The sequence below is a fragment of the Eleutherodactylus coqui genome, chromosome 6, assembly GCF_035609145.1.
Source record: "Eleutherodactylus coqui strain aEleCoq1 chromosome 6, aEleCoq1.hap1, whole genome shotgun sequence".
NCBI classification, from domain to species: domain Eukaryota; kingdom Metazoa; phylum Chordata; class Amphibia; order Anura; family Eleutherodactylidae; genus Eleutherodactylus; species Eleutherodactylus coqui.
In genome coordinates, this window is record NC_089842.1 from 44,256,181 (window position 1) to 44,279,497 (window position 23,317).

General features: G+C 46.2%; 1 protein-coding gene and 1 pseudogene across 1 annotated transcript; both read left to right on the top strand.

Moving 5' to 3' along the window:
• Nucleotides 1–724: 724 nt before the first annotated feature.
• Nucleotides 725–7,897, top strand: LOC136633532 (arylacetamide deacetylase-like 4; annotated as a pseudogene).
• Nucleotides 7,898–11,513: 3,616 nt separating this feature from the next.
• LOC136632093 (arylacetamide deacetylase-like 4) lies at nucleotides 11,514–20,257 on the top strand. Its single transcript, XM_066606714.1, has 4 exons — nucleotides 11,514–11,754; nucleotides 14,352–14,574; nucleotides 16,929–16,992; nucleotides 17,518–20,257. Exons 1-4 carry the CDS (start codon nucleotides 11,578–11,580, stop codon nucleotides 18,272–18,274), a joined length of 1,221 nt encoding a protein of 406 aa, XP_066462811.1. The 5' UTR covers nucleotides 11,514–11,577; the 3' UTR covers nucleotides 18,275–20,257.
• The last annotated feature ends 3,060 nt before the right edge of the window (nucleotides 20,258–23,317 follow it).

Here is a 23,317-nt window from a genome sequence, read left to right on the forward strand (position 1 = left end):
TTAGCATGTCCGTGGTGAGAAATGGCCAGATTTTAGCAATATTTCGGAGGTGCAGATGGCATGTTCAGGCTAGAGATTGGATGTGGGGGGTAAAGGAGAGGTCAGAATCCAGTGTAACCCCAAGACAGAGGGTATGCTGTCTGGGGGTTATTATGGTGCCAGATACTGATATGGAGATACTGAAGGGGGTCGGTTGGAAGGCAGAAAGATGAGGTCAGTTTTTGAGAGGTTGAGTTTGAGAAAAAGGGAGGACATGGTATTAGAGACAGCAGACAGACAGTCGGTAATATTTTGGAGGAATGGTGCTGAGCTGTCATGGGAAGAGATGTAGAGCTGGGTGTCATCAGCGTAGAGATGGTATTAGAGTAATTTGTGAGTAGTTTGTCTGATTGGGACTGTGTAGATAGAGAAGAGGAGGGAACCGAGCCCTGGGGGACCACAATAGCAAGGGGAAGGGGAGAGGGGGTAGAGCCAGTAAAGGAGACGCTGAAAAAGTGGTCAAAGAGATAGGAGGAGATCCAGGAGAGAGCAGTGTCCTTTAGGCCAATAGAGTGAAGCATAGTGAGGAGGAGGTCATGGTCAACAGTGTCCATGGTATGATAGGGGAGAGATTTTGGTAGGGAGCAATATGAGGTGGACCAGGGTTCGGGAATGTGTTCCCTGTAGCTAGAAGGAGTGGGATAGCGAGGTTGAGCAGGTGATTGGGGGGTTTCTGAGGGTGGTTATGATAGATCTTAGCAGTGTGAAGAGAATGGAGGCATTTGATGAAGGTGAATAGTGCGTGGGAGCTATGCATGGGTGATCAGAGGAGGGAGGGGTTAATGTGGATGGAATGTGTTGGGGGAGGGCATAGGAAGAGAGCATTTAGGCTGGCAGTGAGGGTGGCGATTAAGGTTATTGTACAGATGAAGTTGTAGATGTGCAGGGTGTTAGTGAAGTGTACTTGCCCCCTGCCCTGTCGATTGGTCATGTTTAGATGTGCGACTTTCTCAATTGAGCAGTTGGGTTGGTAAGGCAGGGTGAGTGGGGAGCAGGCTAATAAGGGTGATAAAGCAAAAGCAAAAGAGGAGGGGAGTCGTCAATGCAGAAATTGAGCAAGATGTAAACATAAGCAAAGCAATGGAATGGAGATGCAGACTTTGCAGATGAAGATGATGAGGCACATGAAAAAGTGGAGCAAGCATAAGCATAGGCAAATGTACTGGAGTATAGATACAGTTGCAGATGGTCAGGTGGACCCTCGCGGTTAATTCATGAAAATATAGAAGTGGCTGCAGGGCTTTGGCCGGTTTGTGTGGTCGCAGAGTCAGGGCGCGGGGCTCAGTTTATCTGTGGCTGGCCGCGGGTCAGGGTTGTGAAGCTGATCGGTCCTCCTCTGTAGGGGCTGTTGGCTCAGTTATAAATGTGCACCAGATAATGAATCCCACGGTCCAGGTTCCTGCGGCTTTGTGTGGCATTGCATGTCTTCCAGGCAGCATCCACAGCCAGATCTGGAGAGTGGGTGATTAGGGAGGCAAGGAGAAGGGGGGTGGGGGGGAGCAAATTTACCCCTCTGTGCTGGGGTGTTTTACTTGCAAGGGCACATAAAGTAATATGCTGGCAAATTTTTTCTCCTCGCTGCCCTTAGGTCCCATCTCCTTCTGTGCACTCCCTCTCTCCCTTGCAGTCCCTCAACAGCTGTGAATGAAGATTTGGGATGGCGATCCAAAATGGTTCTCTTGACCTGTCCCCTGCTTCAGGGGGGTCACTTCAGAGCGTTTAGGGATGGCTCTCTTCCCCATCCACTGCTGCAGCGGGGGACGCTTCAGAGCGCCCCAGGGACTGGAGCAGCCCCAATGACACAGTGACCTGGGGAGTACTTGCCCCGCTGTGCGCGCGCGGGGGGGGGGGGGGGGTCGAGGAAGCGGAGGCAGGTGGGCCGGGGTTCGTTTGGCTGTAGAGCCGTCTGAGAATGTGGCTGGTGGCGGTGTGACTTCCATGGCCATTAGGCAGTGGAAGCGGAGGTAAGCGGTAGCAGCTCTTCTGTGGGGGGGCCCCCGGTCCTGCTCCGGCATCGGATCGCTGGAAGTGAGGAGCGAAATCCCCCACATCCACTAACACTAAGAAAAAAATGCTGCTGCACTGTTTGTCGTGCATTTTATAATTCCCTATTGACCTACAGCAAACATTTTGACATGACATCTTTTGCTACAAACATGTAAAAGAAAAACAAACCTGCAGCAAGAATGCAGAATATTGCAAAAACAGCTGCGTGACACAAGTCTTAGGATGGCATAGGGTGGTTACACATCTGCATTGGAACCTTCAGCCAGAGGTTCCGTCACAGATGCATCTGAAAAGTCGGCCAGCTGGGTGGAAAATGGGCGGACCCAAATTATAGTCAATGGGGTCCACCTATCGCTGTTCGGTTCTGTTCAGAGACAGAATTATTTGGTTGCAGGGATTCACCTTTTCTGCTTTCTAAATGGAGCAGGAACATGTAATCCCCGGCGCAGATGTGAAAGCATCCTTACATGCTATAATTGGTTTCATGATATAACTAATTTCAGTAGATAATCTATGATTATAAATATAATACCGGTAGGTAATTTCTTTTATAGATGCCCCAGCATAGGAGCATTATTTAACACTGACTGACATTCATCCCAGGAACTAATGTCTTATTTCGTTTTAGACCTTTATGACACCTTATGTGGACACCTAACAAAGAATTCTGGAGCCATGGTTGTCTCTGTTGGGTAAGATGACATAATTCCTCTAACATTTCCTTATGCTTTATCCTATTAGTAACTACCAATATGACTTCTTACGGCGGTCAATAACTGGCTTTAAACCAACTATACACATTTTCACATTTCACAGAAGACCACTGCTAGGAGGAGCAAGAGTCTGTTAGACTAATGACAGATGAACTAATTGATATAACGGCCAGGATTGGAAAAACCTCTGATCCTGACCATTCAATGCCTTAAATGCTGCGGTGAATAGGGCATCTAAGTGATTTTATGGGGAGGGGGCTCCCTCTGTTACTAAGGGGTCATGCATAAAAATACTGTTGAAGACAAAATGGAGGACAGGGCAAGATGTTGAAAATACATAATTTCTTTCAGTTAATTAATGTAATTCTCCAATGCCTTCTGCAAAATATCTACAAACTAGGGGCTCTGAGTTTAGGTGGTAAGCAAAGTATATGCAGGTATTGTATCAATAATCTCCTAACCACCTGATCACTCTCGCTATCGTGCTGCTACTAGCAGCTGGGGAAATCTCCCCCAATCCTGGCCCACCCTGCACTGCTCCAAACTATTATCCCCTACCTGCCTCAGTTAGACACCCCTCAAGTCCAACTACTAGCCCATGTTTAACCTCCCCTGACTTCTTTAAATGTGTGCTCTGGAACTGCCAGTCAGCATGCAACAAACTCCCCACCATCCACGATTTTTTTACTGCTAAATCCCTAGACCTGCTAGCTCTCACAGAAACGTGGATACAGCAGTCTGACACGGCCTTCCCTGCTGCATTGTCTTATAATGGCCTGCAGTTCTCCCATACCCCAAGACCAGAAGACAGGAGTGGTGGAGGAATAGGTGCTCTTCTCTCCCTGAAATGTACTTACCAGGTCATCCCCCCTCGTACCCTCACTCACTTTCCCATCGTTTGAAGTATATACGCTATGACTTTTCTGTCCACTGTCCATGCGAGTAGCAGTCATCTACTGCCTCCCAGGTGCTCCTCGCCTGTTTCGGAATCACTTTGCCACCTGGCTCCCCCACTTCCTATTCTGCAATATTCCAACCCTCATCTTAGGTGATTTCAACATCCCCACAAATGACCCCATCTTCTCATCTGCCTCTCAGCTTCTATCGCTCACCTCCTCCCTTGGTTTCTCACAACTCACAGCCTCTCCCATTTACAAGGATGGCAACACTCTTGATCTGGTCTTCCTCCCTCTTTGCTCTGCTTCCCACTTCACTAATTCCCCTCTCCTGCTCTCAGACCATAACCTCCTCTCTTTCTCTGTCAAGCTTTCTAGTATTTCCCCAGATCCTCCTACCTACCATACATACAGGAACCTTCAGGCAGTTCACACCCAAAACTTTGCTGATTCCCTACAGTCTTCTCTGTCCCCTATCTCTCTCGTCTCCTGCCCTAACCTGGCTGCCACACATTACAACACCACTCTCAAATATGCCCTGGATGAAGCTGCATCCCCTGTGACCCAAGCCATCCGTTGCAGACGTTGGGAACCTTGACTCACGCCTCAAACGAGCTTTATCCGGCGGTGCTCTAGTTGTGCTGAACGGCTGTGGAGAAAGTCTCAAATGTCTGCAGACTTTCTCCACTACAAATTCATGCTCAGAATCTACAACCTCGCCCTCCACCAGGCCAATCAAGTCTACTTCACCTCTCTCATCTCCTCACTATCTCACAACCCTTAACGGCTCTTTGATACTTTTCCCTCCCTTCTCAGCCCTAAACTGTAGCCCCAGATAATGAATCTCAGTGCTGAAGAGCTGGCTGCTTACTTCAAAAAGAAAATCTGCAGGAAATAAGCTCCCAATTCCAGACTAGCCCTGACCCTAGTCTCATCAGTACTGCATCTAGCTCCTGCTCAATCTCTGAACTCAGACCAACGACAGAGGAAGAAGTCTCCAGATTGCTGTCCTCTGCGCGCCCCACCACCTGTGCTAGCAACTCCCTTCCTTCACATCTCCTCCGGTCCCTCTCCCCGGTGGTTATCTCCCATCTCACCACTATATTCAACCTCTCTCTGACCTCTGGCATTTTTCCCCCCTCTTTCAAACATGCCATCATATCCCCACTGCTAAAGAAACCAACTCTTGACTCGACTGATGCCACTAACTACTGACCCATGTCAAATCTCTCCTTCATTTTCAAACTACTAGAACGCCTGGTTTACTCCCGCCTTATAAGCTATCAAAAAACTCTCTTCTCAACCCCATACTGTCTGGCGTCCGCCCCTACACTCAACAGAAACCACCCTTGCAAAGGTGTCAAACGACCTCCCAATCCGAGACTAGCCCTGACCCTAGTCTCATCAGTACTGCATCTAGCTCCTGCTTAATTTCTGAACTTAGACCAACGACAGAGGAAGAAGTCTCCAGATTGCTCTCCTCTGCTCGCTGAAACCACCTGTGCTAGCAACTCCCTTCCTTCGACACCTCCTCCGGTCCCTCTCCCCGGTGGTCATCTCCCATCTCACCACTATATTCAACCTCTCTCTAACCTCTGGCATTTTTCCCTCCTCTTTCAAGCATGCCATCATATCCCCACTGCTAAAGAAACCAACTCTTGACTCGACTGATGCCACTAACTACCAACACATGTCAAATCTCTCCTTCATTTTCAAACTACTAGAACGCCTGGTTTACTCCCGCCTTATAAGCTATCTATCAGAAAACTCTCTTCTCAACCCCATACTGTCCAGCTTCCGCCCCTACACTCAACAGAAACTGCCCTTGCAAAGGTGTCAAACGACCTCCTTACAGTCAAATCCTCCTCAACCTCTCTGCAGCATTTGACACTGTTGACCACAAACTTCATAGTATGCCTCGCTCCATTGGACTAAAGGACACTGCTCTCTCCTGGTTCACCTTTTACTAATCTGACCGCTCATTCAGTGTCTCCTTTGCTGGCTCTACCTCCCCTCCTCTTCCCCTTGCTGTTGGGGTCCCCCCAGGGCTCGGTCCTCTGCCCCCTCCTTTTCTCCATCTACACAGCCCCTATCAGGCGGCATGCAGACAGGTGTGACAGGACAAGTGTGCTGCTAGTGTTCAGTAGGACCCGCTGGGCCACTACACTGGTATTTCCACCCTTTACTAACTGACCTCATCCTCACATCTCCATCTCAGTGTGTGGCACCACCATAGCTCCCAGACAGAACACGTGCTGTCTTGGGGTTATATTCGACTCTGATCTCTCCTTTACCCCTTACATCCAATCTCTGGTCCGAACATGTCAGCTGCACCTCAAGAACATCCACTCTCGGCTCGATTATTGCAACTCACTGATGATCGGCCTCCTCTACATCAGACTCTACCCTCTCCAATCCATCCTAAATGCAGCAGCCAGGCCCATCGTCCTGTCCAGCCGCTACTCGGACGCCTCTACCCTGTGCCAGTCACTGCACTGGCTGCCCGTTATATACAGAATTCAATTTAAACTCATTACCTTCATCCACAAAGCCCTCCACAGCATTGCACAACCCTATATTGCCTCCCTTATCTCAATCCACCACCCAGCCTGGGCCCTCCGCTCTGCTAATGAAATCAGACTGAGTGCCCCTTTAATTTGAACCTCTCATTCCCGCCTCCAATACTTCTCCAGAGCAGCACCAGTCCTCTGGAACGCACTAGCCCAAACTATCCGGGCAATCCCTGACACACAAAATTTCAGGCATGCTCTAAAAACGCACCCCTTCAGGGAGGCATGCCATAACCCCTAAACCAAACCCCTTTGTGTTTCCCCTAATAACATGCTCCCTGTCCTACTGACTGTATTCCCTGTTAGCCACCATCAACCATCCCCTGCAGTCATACTATTTAGCCATCATACGGCTTATGTCTGACTATTGTCTATGTGTATAGCTTCCCACACTTTCCACCTTGCCATACCGTGCACATCTCCAGTCCTTTACCTTCTTCATCACTCCCTTATTTGTAGTATGTAAGCTCGTTGGAGCAGGACCCTTACCCACTACTGTTCTAATTTCAATTGATTTCCTTGTTTCCCATATCATCAAAGGTTTAATAACAGATTTTTGACTATTAATTTTAGGTATCGCCTGGCTCCAGAGCACTGATGCCCCGCCGCATTTGATGACTGCCTCAAAGCTACAGTTCACTTTCTGAAGACAGCACAAGAACATGGAGTCGATCCTTCTTCTATTATAATGTGTGGAGACAGTGCTGGGGCAATCTCACAGCTGGGGTCTGTCAAGGTCTTGTGGGTATATCAGATATTCCAAAGCCTCTTGCCCAAGTAATGATATACCCCTTACTCCAAACTGCTGATTTAAATACACCGTCATGCCAACAAAACAAGAATGTCCCCTTGTTATTCCAAGAGCATTCTGCATACTTCTCACTGATGTATATAGGTCTTTATCTAATCTGTCTTTATCAAAGGAAATGATAAAGGGCAGCCATGTTACACCTGAAGTAAGAGAGAAATTAAACAAGTGGTTAAGTTCTGAAGAGTTTTAGATCAAAGGCTACAAACCGCACATCATGGCGCCCTTTAATAAAGGTGTTTATGAGAAGGTTAAGAAATCTCTTGAGTTTCCATGTTCTCCATTGTTCTCCGATGAAGCTGTGATCCGGCAACTACCAAAGGCCTACATACTAACATGTGAGTTTGATGTTCTACTTGATGATGGAATACTCTACAAGAAACGTCTGGAGGACAATGGAGTCCCGGTCACATGGTTTAATGTGAAAAATGGCTTCCATGGAATCATTAGCTTCTTTGATCAGCCTGAGGTGGTGTCTGGAAAGCTGGCTATGGATAATGTTGTTACTTATATCAAAACCTGTGAGACCTTATAGGGTGGAAATGTATTTCTTTATGTTTGTTATAACACTTATGTGTTCTAAACGTAACAATGGGTTTCAGCTTTATGTTATTAGGCCGGTTATGAAGATGTAACATTTATGAAAGGGGTGGACTCAGTATAACAACCTCATTCCAAAAGCCCTTTTAAGCCATACGGACCTCTTGTAGAGATCAACCCCCCCCCCCATGAGATAAAGGAGAGAGCAGGTTAGGTTCAGTGGCATCCAGCGCATCCATGTATTACAACCCACACATCCATGTACTGCAATGTTTATGTGTGATGACTACAACTTCCGATTATATAGGGAGGCATAGAGAATTTACTTTCAGCTTCTCTCAGCTTCAATCAGAACTGAGCGGTTGCTAGGCAAACTAGCATTCTTAACCCGTTATCCCGGAGAAACAGCTCTTCCGAGGCAGGATGACTCCTATGTCCCCTTAGGGGCCCATAGCGAGATCCGCAGGACTTAGTAACCATTTTGTCTACCCTGTGGGGCCTTTCGGGCCACAACACCTGAGCTGTGTGATTTTGATAACTAAGCAAAGCAAAGACTGCAAAACCGTTTATAGGATATCCATCTCTCTTGTCAGGTCAAGCAGATAGACCAGCAGAAATCAAGTTAAACTCTTGAAATGCTACCTAGTCTTCATGCTACGGAAGCCACTTAGACAGGAGTTTAACACTAATTTCTGGTGTCCATAGAACAAGAACATTGTGTTATCTGCTTATTCTGTTAGCGCTGGTTTTTATTATAGGCAGAGTGCTACTTCCTTTAAATCAAACTGGTCTGTATGTTATAGTTGATCTCTGTTACTGTAACTTTGAACAGAGAAATAATCAGAATCCTTATTGTGATATAAATTTAATCTCCTTGTAGACACAAATATTACCTAATAACGTTATAAAAATTACTAATTTCACTTGTTGTCTCCACCTAGAAAATAATACCTGCTGCCAAACATAAAACTAGAAGATCTGGTTTGGCTACTTTCTACATTAGGTGCTGGGATGATATCCTCAGAACTATTGTCAGATCTGGTTCCTCCTGGCTAGAGTGGCCAGAGTGTGTAGGCAGTTCCTGGATGACTTCTGCAGCCCCCAGTACACACCTGATTCATTGTATTGATGCCATTGACTGGCCCTCACGTTTTCTAGACCTGAATCCCATTGAGAACTTTTTGAGTATTCTTGAACATTGCATTTGCCGCCACCAAGTAGCACCATAAGCTGTCCAGAAGCTCACTGATGCCCTGACCAGGTCTGGGAGGAGATTCCCTAGGATACCATCCACCATCTAATCATGGGTATACCCAGAAGTTGTCGTGAGTGCATACATATATATAGGAGTTGCACACACTAATGAGTTGCATTGAGTTGTCATGATGAAATTTACACAAATTGATTTTCTTGGTGATTTGGTGTCCAGTCCTCAGTTAGTTGGTGATTTTGGTTTCTATTGACCGTTGGTATGTCAACGAATTACACGATTTATATAATTAAGGGAGCTATTACATGCATGCGTTACTGCACTACAAAATGCAGCAGGAGCTACATTGATTTCAGCTGACATCTCAACGTCTCAGTTCAGGGACCATGAGACTTCCAGCTGCCGGCTGTGATCAGTGTAGATCCTCCTGCATTTTGCAGTGCAGTAACACATGTTTGTAATAGCAGACTAGTGTGGTCTCACACAAACAGATTGGAATTGTGGATTCCACGTTCACTGTCCACATGTATGACACACAGTAATACACGGGCATTAAAATGCATTGGCGTTCACCGGTTCGCGAGAAGAAGTTGTGGATTATGTGAGTGAAAAATCGCCGCAATGCTCTATTTTACTACGGATTCTGCACGCATGAGCTCTGTTGATGCTTTTGATCCGCAGTGCATACGCAATTACATTGTATATGAACGTAAATTCTATTGCAAGTTGCTAGGAGACCAGATACAAATAAAGAAAGCAGGAATTTGTGGGCAGACAATGCAGGATGGAGTCTGGGGAGCAACATGCCCATCCAGAATGCTGACTGCAACCTCCGCTTATTCTTCTGGGGTCTTCCTCCACAAGAAGAAGCGGGAGGTTTTTTTTAAAATGGTTTATACTATTTCCAAACAAAGTAGTATAAAACCAGTCAAGCCGGGAGAGCAGTATTCCATTCTGAAGGCTCTCAGAACATCTGTCACCATGACAGCACTAGGGAATGTAGCTTGAGCGATAGAAGGGGGCTTCCAAGGGGTTGGGCAACTTTCTGATGTCATTCCCTGCTTGCGCTCATTCTTCTGCACAGATAATACACTGTCCTTAAATGTACATCCGCAGGGAAAACCACATGCATACGTGACCATATACAGGTCTTTTGCTGCAGACATCCGGAGGATAGGTTATCAGTGAAATAATGGGCAGACAACCCCCTTTAAATTTTTTTAGCATCTGGACAGCTAAGGCATCCCACTACAGAATCAGGTTATATTGGGGGATGCAGAAGCCAATGGCCCTTATTTATGAATATTGGCGTATGTTGCGCCAATTATTTTTAGAGTTTGACAGCCTTGAATTGCACCAAATTTACAAAAGTCGTGTATGAACTTCTAAATTTGGCACAATTTACGATGCCCAAAAATAGGAAAGTTGCAACAAAAATTCACCAATTTGTTTTATTCTGAAATATGTTTTGCACCACAAATTAAATCCTGCTTTATGTACTAATATAAAAAAATTAGCCAGCAATCTATTTACTGATTTTAACACATGAAATGGGGCAGAACATGAAAGAAAAAAAAAAAAATTGCACCTCAAAATGCACGATTTTCTGCATAACACTACTACGAGCTCCAAAATTGAGCCAGTTTGCATTTGGAAATATGTTTCACTCCAAAAACTTTATTCTGCATCATCAACTAATATAAAATAATTCGCCAACAGTCAAAATAATGATAATAAAACAAAATTGGGGCAAAATCAAGAAAAAAACCCTATCCGTGTAGCTGCATTTACACCAAAAAATACCCCAAAACTAACAAGGCGCCAAAACTTTGCTCCAAATTTCTCTTCATTTAAACCAGTTTTTATTAAGCTTTATTAGTGACACTTTGTACCGCCATTTTCTTGTAGTAACATTTCATAAATGTGAGGGATAGATAGAGAGAAGCCCGCCACGCTCACTTTTGGGGGAAAAGAATTGTCGAGCTTGCCGGATCTTTTTTTTTTTTTTTTGTGGTGTAACTATTTGTAAATCTGTCTAAAACTCGGTACGCCTAACACATTCAAAACCAAGAGTCAATGTGCTCACATTTTGAACGGAGACACTTCTTCATATGGGTCATATGTGTTGAGTAAGAGTGGGTACACATCTGCACTGTTACCAGAGGGCATCGGTGTGTGTTTTTTTGAGCGCACAATTGAGCAACGCCCTATTGAAAAAACACATACACTCGTGTGAATCCGACCTTACATGGCATACATGGAGGCCTTTGTCAGGCTTCTGGCTGTCATTGGTACCTTGTGATCACATGGCAGAGTGCTAAAGGGTGATGGAAAGAGCCCCCTCCTTCTGTAATCTGCTAACATGCTGCGGTTACTACTGATTGAAGCATGTAAAGGGTTAAACGGCCAGGATCTGAGGTTTCTCCATTTTTGGATGATAGAGCAGGAGCCTGGCTGTCAGTAGTCAGCCATGCCACCGCCTTAAAAAGATGTATGAGCAGGTTTAAAGCCCATTTGTGACCACCGTAAAAAGATGTATTGGAGGCCACAAAAGGGTTAATCATTAATGCAGGGAGCCCTGGCCTTAAATTAATTAAATAAGTGTGTGTTTTTGTAGCGTTGTCAGGTCCCCTAAAAGATAAGCCAGAAGCTGTTATTATAACAATTTGTGGTACTTCTCCTTTAAGAGGGTGTTCCGCTCAGCTCTCTGGCATGTACTACACGGTAATTACTACTGAGAGGATTCAGGAAGTACGAGGTCTAAGTGAATACAGAAGCAGGGAAAGCTGGAAGAATGCTCGGAGTATTAGCCGCTCTGCTGGGTGTAATTGCTATTTTTCTTGTGTTTTGCTTGCTGATATTTTTGGGGGTAACGTGGTATGAATCCTCAAAAGCAGAGATCCCACCGGGGATTGCAAATCCTAAAATACTTCTGACAAGTCATACAGTTTCCACTGGAGCATTCATCCTGGTGAGTCCGTGTCTTGAAGCTTCTTCCTTCTGCAGTCTGTTACATTCCCATCATCAGAATGCTGGTTATGTTTGTGTTTACATACAACAATTTTTTGTCACTTTTGCTTCTGTGATCAGGCGTTACACTGTAGCACATATCAAAAACAAGGGGTTTGGTACGGTGTTAGCCGGTAGAGCAAAATGTGATTGTTCTCAGTAAGAGAAACCAAGTAATCTTGTAGATATGATACCTTTTAGTGGCTAACAAAAATACATGATGTTACTGCAAGCTTTCGGACCTGCGCAGGGTCCTTTCTCAGGCATAATGGAACAAATCTATAGATGTATTTAATAAGGATCACATAGAAGGGCAGGCACATGGTAAACTTAATTTCCACTAGATAAATACCAGAGACAGGGGAGGGTAAGAGAGCACAGACATGTTTGGATTAATAGCATTTTGATAAATACCAGGGAGGGATGACCATAACAGTAAATAATTAGTCCAGCGTCAAGGAATTTGAAATCTCTTCTTCAGACCTACAAACAAGGAAGATGGAACAATACCTCTGCAGCGCCACCTATTGGATGGCAGCATTTCTTCAAATCATTGTATGAGTTTTTACCAATGATTTGGTATAGCAGCCCTCCTGGGTGCTCTCTTCAGTGAGAGATAATGCCATCCCCTGCCCCATTCAGCCCCCAGGTGTCTCCACAAACCCCCTGGGTGCTCTCCTTAAGAACACCCCTCTTGACCTCCTTCAGACCTTTCATATTTTCCACTGATGCAAGAACCTTGCTCCAAGGTTCATTCCATTCTTGAGGGTATCAAAAATGGCCATATATTTATACTGCCAAATTCTTCTGTGACGCTGCGACCTGAAGTCACCCTTCAGTATGATAACTCTCATCTGTTCCATGTTGTGTCCGTGACCACAAAAATGTTTTGCCACAGGTAGTTCAGTCTTTCCCTCTCTAATTGAGTGGCGATGAGATCTCATCCTGGCTCTCAGTTTTTGTACTGTTTCCCCAATATAAAGCCCCCTGACAGGACATTCACTGCACAGGATCAAATGCACATGAAATATAATGACAGTCCATTTGCACTTCTAGTTAAAACTTGTAGTTTCCAAGACAATCTCTGCAATTTTTTGGGAACATTTTTGCAGTGGGTTTTCCATGACTTAACCCATAGGCTGTAGTTAAAAAAAACACCTCAGGGTGCACTTTCCTGCACGATTTCTGTGCGTTGCGAGGTGCACCGAAATCGCATGGGAAAAGAATAGAAAACACTCGCTTGTGTAAATGCACACTCGTTTCAAATCAGATGTATAAGCCACGGTCATGTAGTACCGCAATGCATTAGCAAATGTGCCTTTTATTAAACTGTTAATATGCTGTTAGGGGAAATCCTATTGCAAATTTTTAAATGGCTTTTGCTGTATTTTATGTTTGTTTTGTTGTATGGTGGCTCCTAGTCAATAACTGATTGTGTTTGTTAGGTAGCTGTAGGGGTTAATACAGCTACCTAGGGACTGGGGGTGGGTAGAAAGTCAGGATTGGGCGAGCAAGTTTTTATTTTAAAAAGTTGGGAGGAGCTAAAGGGATAAAAGGCAGTGTAGGGATCGGGGGAGAAGTTTCCAGAAGATAGTGTAGGAAAGGAGAAGAAGCTCGCCCGCCCTGGAGGAAGGGTTTGGTGGGTTTCAGAACTGAGGTGGTATTGAAAGTTGTCACAGCTGGTTTAGGCGGATAGCTTCCCATGCCAGCTTTGGGCTTAAGGAAAGGTGGTCCTTCTAGCTCGGTTTAGATCTGAGCGGGCTTTCTGGCGCCTTACGGGACTGTAATAAAGTTATTGTGGCATGCATGGGAAGTCGTTAAAGATTAATGAAAAGGTTAAATGATTAAAAGTATGTTAAAATGTTAAAGGGGTTGTCCCGCGGCAGCAAGTGGGTCTATACACTTCTGTATGGCCATATTAATGCACTTTGTAATGTACATTGTGCATTAATTATGAGCCATACAGAAGTTATAAGAAGTTTTTCACTTACCTGCTCCGTTGCTGGCGTCCTCGTTTCCATGGAGCCGTCTAATTTTCGCCGTCTAATGGCCAAATTAGACGCGCTTGCGCAGTCCGGGTCTTCTTCTCTTCTCAATGGGGCTCCGTGTAGCTCCGCCCCGTCACGTGCCGATTCCAGCCAATCAGGAGGCTGGAATCGGCAATGGACCGCACAGAAGAGCTGCGGTCCACGGAGGAAGAAGATCCCAGCGGCCATCTTCAACCGGTAAGTATAGAAGTCACCGGAGCGCGGGGATTCAGGTAAGCGCTGTGCTGTTTTTTTTTTAAGTCCCTGCATCGGGGTAGTCTCGCGCCGAACGGGGGGGGGGGGGGGGTTGAAAAAAAAAAACCCCGTTTCGGCGCGGGACAACCCCTTTAATCAATGAAGCTGTGGCCTACCCCACGTGTTAAATGCCAGCAGGTTAGTCTTAGTCTTTATTGGGGAGTGAGCAATACGGTCGGGAATGTAGAGTACCACCAGTCTGGGGGACCTGCAATAAGGACAACCCCATTAGGAAAGCTCTTAATTTTTTTTGTTTGCTTCTTCACTTAAACTTTAGGGGGATATTCTTGAGAAACTTGGAATAATGAACAGTACAAGGCTTATTCAGTTTCTAGAAAAAATGTTTGTGCCAAAGCGGAAGGAGGATCCAGAGGTCTTCAAGAAAGACTTACAATTTGATGGAGTGCCGGTGAGAGTCTACCAGCCCCGATCTCCTTCTGTTGGCGGTAGAAAAGGAGTCGTGTTCTTTCATGGAGGAGGATTCATGTCTGGAAGTATTGGTAAGCAAGTCAAACCCTGAGGCTCAAAGATTGATCCATACAAAGAACGTCTCTTCCCCAACAAATACCAGGATATCAGGAGATATAGGGGGGGACCCAATACAATAGATTGTTCAACGATCCCACTGAAATTGCCAGGCTTAAATGATACAGGGGCATACATTGCCCATTGGATCCCATTGTAAAAAAAATGTATACACATACTTTTTTTTTAACTGTATGTCTCTACGTGGCCCTATAACTAGGTTCAGCTTTTGTGCTGGGAACTATCCTGCTGCATATGATGTATATAAGTAGTACAGCAAGTTTGAATACATGAAATAGTCCACATAAATCTAGAGCCAATTACTCCTCCCTTTGGCACAAAAATTGCAGGTGCAAATATCAACACGGGCCCAAAGCTGGTCATATATATTGTATTGGTGATCTTCAACTTGACCTGCTGAAATCAGTTGTCTATCGCAACTGAGAGGACAGGTTGGAGTTTAATCTGTCTGGTCCTTTTTCCTTGGTGCACTTAGCAGCCATTTATCAGCCTCTATCCATAAAAACTATATACATGTTTGGCTGTCTATGAGCAGTGTAAAGGCGTTTATTGATGTCATATATGTTTGACAAGTGGGAGGGTCTAACAGTTGAGGTTTCCACTTTTTGGAGAAATGAAGGCCTTGTGACCCCCCCCCCCCCCCAGCATTCTGCTGTAGAGGAGAAGCAGGAGACTGCCATTTACATGGATTTCCTCCTAAAGTCTATAGCTGAGCTATCTTACTCCTATGAACATGGCAGAAATGTCTGTTGTCCTAATACGACTTTAGGGCTTCTTTCAGGTATAATTTTTTTTTTGTTTTTTTACTTGTAGACACTGCCTCTTCTTCCCCCCCCCCCCCCCAAAAAAAAAAGCTTGTCATATTTATTGATGATGCTCACTTTTTCACAGGTGTTCTTAGGTTTTTTATGGTCACAGACAAGTTTCTTGATTGGCATTTTTTACTATACAGAAGCCTATCAGAATACACCAAAAACACCATGAACCCCCCAACAAAAAACTGCACTAAAACTAAGAAATAAAACACAGCTACACTGTTTACAGTGCATTTTATAATTTCATATTGACCTACAGCTAACATCTTGACATGACATGTTTGCTACATAAAAAAGTTTTAAAAAACTCTGCAACAAAAATGCGACTATTGCAAAAACAGCTGTGTTACACGAGTCTCAGGATGGTTTAAGGGTGGTTTCACATCTGTTTCGGAACATCCGACTGGAGGTTCTGTCATTGATGCGGCTAAGGATACCAGAAGAAAAAGCACTGCATGCAGCACTTGTTCTTCCAGCCAAAATCCGGTCAGCTGGGTGGAAATTGGGTGGACCCCATTATAGGTAATGGGGTCCTTCAGATGCTGTTTTGTTCTGTCCAGAGACAGAACATTTGTCTGCCTGGATTCCAATTTTTTGCTCCCCAATCGGAGCAGAAAAGCTATTAGGTCCGCTGTTCAGACTTGCTCTTCTCTCCCTCTTTCTGGCAGACACAGGCACCGTCCTGCTTTCCCTGTAACCTGAGCTTCTACATACTTTCTTCCAGCACATTAATAGTTACCTGCCCCAGGTATTCTAGCTCAGCTGTAGGGCATGGCCAATCATTGCCCTATTTAGCTGAGCTGGGAATCCTTCAGCCTTTTGCTCAGTGTTGTTGTCATTTTCTCTCTGACACTCAGCTTAGGTCCTGCTTCTGCCTTTATCCTGTCTTTGTCCAGTATTTGTCTGTTTGTTGTGTCCCTGACTCTGCATCTACCTGTCAGGTAGCCCTTCGCCTGTTCTGCTGTCTCGTTCTTGTTCGGTTGTCCACAGCCCCTCTGTTTCTGCTCTTTTCCTGTCCTCGGTCTGTCTTTTGGATTTTATAGTGTTTTGTCCTGTGTCCTGTCAGGATTAACTAGGTCCTAGAGGAAGACCACGGGGTCTTTCTTATATGGATGCCAGCCCTGTTTCTAAGCATGGCTGTCCCTTCTTTCCTGTACTAGTTGAGGCCTTGGCGTCTCATCCTTAGGTCTCCTCTCCGCCTCTGATCACAAAGGGTCAGCTGTCAAACTTGCTGCATTGGTCCTTCCCCTGCCCGGTAGGTTGACCCAGTGGTTCCACATCCGTAACCTTAACAAAAGCGTAATCCCCAGTGCAGATGTGAAAACACTCTTACATGCTTAAATTGGTTCCATGATACAACAAATTTCAGTAGCAATCAGTGCTGAACTGTATATGTAAGTATAATAGGTATTTTTTTTTATACATGCCCCAGCATAGGAGCAATATTTGACACTGACATTCATCCCAAGAACTAATGTTTTATTTTTTCTTAGATCTTTATGACACTTTATGTGGATACCTAACAAAGAATTCTGGAGCCGTGGTTGTCTCTGTTGGGTAAGGTGACGTAATACCTCTAACATTTCCTTTAGCCCATTAGTAACCACCAATAGGCCTTCTTATGGCAGTCACTAACTGGCTTTAAACCACTTATATACATTTTTAACCTGGCACAGAAGACCAGTGCTATGAGCATGAGTTTGTTAGACTAATGACAGATGCACTAATGATATAATAGCCAGGATTTGAGAAACCTCTGATCCTTACCGTTTAATGCCTTAGATGCTGTGGTCAATAGGGCATCCAAGGTATTTTTATGGGGAGGGGGCTCCCTCTGTTACTAAAGAGTTATGCATAAAAATACTACTGAAGACAAAATGGGGGACAGGGCAAGATGTTGAAATTACACCATTTCTTTCAGTCCATCAATGTAATTCCCCAACACCTTATGCAAAATATCTACAAACTAGGGATTATGGGTGTAGTAAGCAAAGCACATGCAGTTATTGTATCATCCAGTTATTGATCCTTGTTTCCCAAACCATCAAAGGTTAATCAGATATTTTTGACTATTAATTTTAGGTACCGCCTGGCTCCAGAGCACCGATGCCCCGCTGCATTTGATGACTGTCTCAAGGCTACAGTGCACTTTCTGAAGACGGCACAAGAACATGGAGTCGATCCTTCTTCTGTTATAATATGTGGAGACAGTGCTGGGGGCAATCTCACAGCTGGGGTCTGTCAAGGCCTTGTGGGTTTAGCCGATATTTCAAAGCCTCTTGCCCAAGTAATGATATACCCCTTACTCCAGATGGCTGACTTCAATACACCGTCATACCAACGAAACAAGAATGTCCCCTTGTTATTCCAAGAGCGTGCTGCATACTTCTCATTGACATATATAGGTGCTGATCTCTCTTTATCAAAGGAAATGATAAAGGGCAGCCATGTTTCTCCTGAAATAAGAGAGAAATTAGGCAAGTGGTTGAGTTACGAAGAGTTTCAGGTCAAAGACTACAAGCCGCACATCATGGCGCCCTTTAATAAAGGTGTTTATGAGAACGTTAAGAAGGCTCTTGAGCTTCCATGTTCTCCACTGTTCTCTGATGATGCTGTGATCCGGCAACTACCAAAGGCCTACATACTAACATGTGAGTTTGATGTTCTCCGTGATGATGGAATACTCTACAAGAAACGCCTGGAGGACAATGGAGTCCCGGTCACATGGTTTCATGTGAAAGATGGCTTCCATGGAATCATTAGCTTCTTTGATCAGCCTGAGGTGGTGTCAGGAAAGCTGGCTGTAGATAATATTATTACTTATATTAAAAACCTTTGAGAGTTTGTAGGGTGAAAACGTACTTCTTTATGTTTGATATAACGCTTACGTGTTCTAAATGCAACACTGGATTTCAGCTTTATGTTATTAGGCCGGTTATGAAGGAGTGGACTAAGTATGACAACTCCTTTCCAAAGGCCCTCTTTGGCCATATGGGCATGTTCTCCCCCCCATGAGATAAAGGAGAGAGCAGCTTTGCATCAGTGGCATCCATGTATTACCTGCGCATCCATGTACTGAAATGTATATGTATGATGACTACAACTTCCGATTACATAGTATGGCATAGAGAGTTTACTTTCTCAAACTCTGCAAAAATAAGTGCAATATTGGTCAGTTTAGGAGTGTCTAGGATATGGAACACAATTTATTAGGGCCCCCTGAACTAACTCAGGGCCCTCCAGCAACTGCATAGAAAGATTAAGTCATCACTCACATATTTTAAGCTATGTGATTATTAACAATATCTGGCTTGAAATGCATAAGTGGCTCTTATCTCACCCCAAATCTTGCACTATAAGGCTGGGTTCACACTGGGCGGATTCCGTTTGGAAATCACGCGTTTTGGCCGCAGCGAAAAACCGCAGTATTTCCGTTAGCTGCGGGTTTTGAAGTGGCCTGGCTGCACGCTCTTCCACTGTGGCTGGCGCTCCCATAGAGGAGAGCACAGCCGCAGCGGAAGAAGAAAACAAATGAACATGCTATGCCGGCGAATCCGCGCCGCAGCGCCGGCTTCTGACGGCTTTGCCGCAGCGGATTCGCCGTTCCGTGTCGACGAGATTTCTGAGAAATCTCGTCCACATGGTTGGCCAATCCTGGGATTAGCGTCCGCAGGCGGATTTGCTGCGGCGAAGTTCCGGACGGAATTTCCGTGGCAAATCCGCCCAGTGTGAACCCAGCCTAAAAAGACAATTAATTACCTTGCTGCTACTTCCTGCACTTTGTTTCTTTCTCCTGTGCTATCCCTTTTACCAGACTGGAAGATATCTAGGTCTAATGCTGACAAAAGCATTAACGCTTTCCAATCCAGTGTTGGACCTCGTCCGACAATCAGATTCCCTTGCATAGTTCTGATGTTGGGCGAGGTCCGACACATGTTTCTAACATTACGAGCAGCTCTCTGATGTCGGAGGCTGTTCTGCATATGTATATTATACTATGTGGGACCTCGCTGCGGAGCTGCACGCTCCTGCATACTCTTATAAACATATGCAGCCTCCGACATCGGAGCTATGTTCTGCATACTCAATAACATTTCTAATTGGCATAAGACACTATTAATTTCTAATTTCTCTAATTCTATCTATCTGCCTATCATTAGAGAAATTAGAAATTAATAGAGACTTATCAATATATTTATAATTGCAAGATTATTATAAATGATCTTCCTCATGAGAAACACTCTTAATTCTCGTTTAATTTTCAAAAGATTGCTAATAAAATAATTGGGACAGTTTATTTTTATGTGTTTCTGTTGAGTAATTCCAAGGAATCCATAATGGGCTTTCCCACCTAAAATAAAAAAGAGCTTGGGAGCGTGCGAGTGGCAGGGAAATTGGATTGGAAAGGGTTAATAAGTAAAACATCCCCATATAATCAATGTAGCCCAGACCAATATGACGATGTCTCCGCCTGCTAGGTTTGTTGTCCAGAGATCCTTTGTCCCTCACTTCTGCAGCCATCGCCACATCCTATAGCAACTGAAACCCACCATCCTCTGCCACCCCACCGCTGCCAACTGTCACGGTGTGATAGAGGGTGCTGGTCATTATATGTCTTTATTATCCCCTTACTGAACTCCGGTGAGTCAGTTTGATCCTAGGTTCCTGATGTGGGGCCGTCCATGTTGGGACGATTCCTCCAATTATAGGCAGGTTTCCCCTCTCTGTTTAGATAAGGGTCAGATTTCTCCTTGCTGTTTGTTTGATGATATAGTTGTATATTGTATACTTGTCTAGTCTAATAAAGTTATCATGTTTCGTATATCCGAGTGGTGTCTATTTATATTCAGGTACTTACTGTCCTGTTTGGACCCTATGGGTTATTACCATGCAGATTGAGGGTAGTTGTTCTGCATGATAATAGGCGGTCCATTGTAGATGCCACATATATATGTTCATGTAGGCATACTTAGATAGGTCCCACAATGAACGTGGCACCACCAATAACATGTCAGCCGCATGTGTCCCCATACAGTAAAGGCCGTAACATAGGCCTGCAGGGCTGTGAGTGGAGGCCTACATGACAGGGTTAACAGGGAAGTGGGCGGGGGCGGAATTGCCATGAGGACACTCCGCAAGGAAATTCCTCAGCAATTCCGTCCCGTGTGAACGCAGGCTTTATTGTGCATCTGGGAAGAGAACCAGCATTCACAAGGTGTAGATCGGTATGTTTTAGATAAAGTTTGCACACAGTGGGTTTACTTTCTACCTTATGACAGGTCATTCAGTAGCGCTCTCACCCTCCCTGCAGTAGCGCTCTCACCCTCCCTGCAGTAGCGCTCTCACCCTCCCTGCAGTAGCGCTCTCACCCCCCCTGCAGAAGCGCTCTCACCCCCCCCCCGAAAAGCGCTCTCACCCCCCCCTGCAGAAGCGCTCTAACCCCCCTCCTGCAGAAGTGCTCTCACCCCCCCCTTGCAGTAGTGCTCTCACCCCCCCCTGCAGTAGCGCTCTCACCCCCTGCAGTAGCGCTCTCACCCCCCCTGCAGTAGCGCTCTCACCCCCCCCTGCAGTAGCGCTCTCACCCCCCCTGCAGTAGCGCTCTCACCCCCCCTGCAGTAGCGCTCTCACCCCCCCTGCAGTAGTGCTCTCACCCCCCCTGCAGTAGCACTCTCACCCCCCCCCTGCAGTAGCACTCTCACCCCCTGCAGTAGAGCTCTCCCCCCCGCAGTAGTGCTCTCACCCCCCCCGCAGTAGTGCTCTCACCCCCTCTGCAGTAGCGCTCTCACCCCCCCTGCAGTAGTGCTCTCACCCCCCCTGCAGTAGTGCTCTCACCCCCCCTGCAGTAGCACTCTCACCCCCCCCCCCTGCAGTAGAGCTCTCCCCCCCCCTGCAGTAGAGCTCTTCCCCCCCCCCCCGCAGTAGTGCTCTCACCCCCCCCGCAGTAGAGCTCTCACCCCCTCCCCTGCAGTAGCGCTCTCACCCCCTCCCCGCAGAAGCGCTCTCACCCTCCCCGCTGTAGCACTCTTAGGGCTCCCACACACTTGCGTTTGTGTTTTTTGTTAACGCGATTGTTAATGGGACTTTCTAATGTTAAAAATGCAACGCAACTTGCGTTTTTGGTGCATTGCGTTTTTAACATTAGAAAGTCCCATTGACAATCGCGTTAACAAAAAACTCAAACGCAAGTGTGTGGGAGCCCTTACTCTCCCCGCAGTAGTGCTCTTTCTGCAGTAGTGCTATAATTCTCCCTGCAGTAGCGCTCTCACTCTCCCTGCATGCAGCAGCGCTCTCACCCTCCCTGCAGCAGCGCTCTCACTCTCCCTCCCTGCAGTAACGCTCTCACCCTCCCTGCAGTAACGCTCTCACCCTCCCTGCAGTAGCGCTCTCACCCTCCCTGCAGTAGCGCTCTCACCCTCCCTGCAGTAGCGCTCTCACCCTCCCTGCAGTAGCGCTCTCACCCTCCCTGCAGTAGCGCTCTCACCCTCCCTGCAGAAGTGCTCTCACCTTCCCTGCGGTAGTGCTGTAACACTCCCTGTGGTAGCGCTCTCACGCTCCCTGCAGCAGCGCTCTCACCCTCCCTGCAGCAGCGCTCTCACCCTCCCTGCAGCAACACTCTCCCTCCAGTAGCACTCTCACCCTCCCTGCAGTAGCACTCTCACCCTCCCTGCAGTAATGCTCTCACTCTCCCTGCAGTAGTGCTCTCGCCCTCCCTGCAGCAGCGCTCTCGCCCTCCCTGCAGCAGCGCTCTCGCCCTCCCTGCAGCAGCGCTCTCGCCCTCCCTGCAGCAGCGCTCTCGCCCTCCCTGCAGCAGCGCTCTCACCCTCCCTGCAGCAGCGCTCTCACCCTCCCTGCAGCAGCGCTCTCACCCTCCCTGCAGCAACGCTCTCACCCTCCCTGCAGCAGCGTTCTCACCCTCCCTGCAGCAGCACTCTCCCTCCAGTAGCACTCTCACCCTCCCTACAGGAGCGCTCTCACTCTCCCTGGAGTAGTGCCCTCACTACAGGAGCGCTCTCACTCTCCCTGCAATAGCGCTGTCCCTGCAGCAGCACTCTCACCCTCCCCGCAGCAGCGCTCTCACCCTCCTTGCAGCAGCGCTCTCCCACTCCCTGCAGCAGCGCTCTCCCTCCAGCAGCACTTTCACCCTCCCTGCAGTAGTGCTCTCACCCTCCCTACAGGAGCACTCCTCAACACTTCTCCACCCATAGCAGCTGCCCTGCAGGCCTGCTGTCCAGCCATCAGGTAACTTATAACTTCATAAGAACATTACATATAGGGCTCCTACTCACTTGTTTTTTTTTAATGCTGCGTTAACGCTACGTTTTTTTTTAACGCACATGTCAAACGCCTCGCACAAAAATCGCAAAGTGGATGAATTTTTAACATAAAGTCCCATTGACATCTGCGTAAAATTTTTTTTTAAAAGTGGGTAGGAGCCCTAACAAGTAATAAAACAACAGTGACATGATGTACGCATCACGGGGTATAAGTATAGGGCTGCTCTCCCACCGGCGTTAGGGTCAGTTCAGGGCTTCCATTTGTCTGCTCTGTTTTTGGAGGAGAGAAACTAAAATAAAAAGGAAAAAAAACATGTTTTTTTTCCAATTGATTTCAATGTGGTTTAAAAAGAAAAACGGAGAGAAAACATAAAGGCCTCCATTCTGTCAGGTTTCAGTTGTTTTTAAAAGAAAAATAGTTCTCACTTTGCTTTCCGTTGTTTGGAGACCCAATTCAAATCAATGGGGGAAAAAAACGGATCTTTTTTTTTCAGTTTCTCTCCTCCAAAAGAGAGAAGGAAACCCTGAACTGACCCTAACGCAAGTGTGTCCCGGCCTAACCACCCCTCAGGCCAGCCTCACACGGACACATCGGCGTATTTACACGC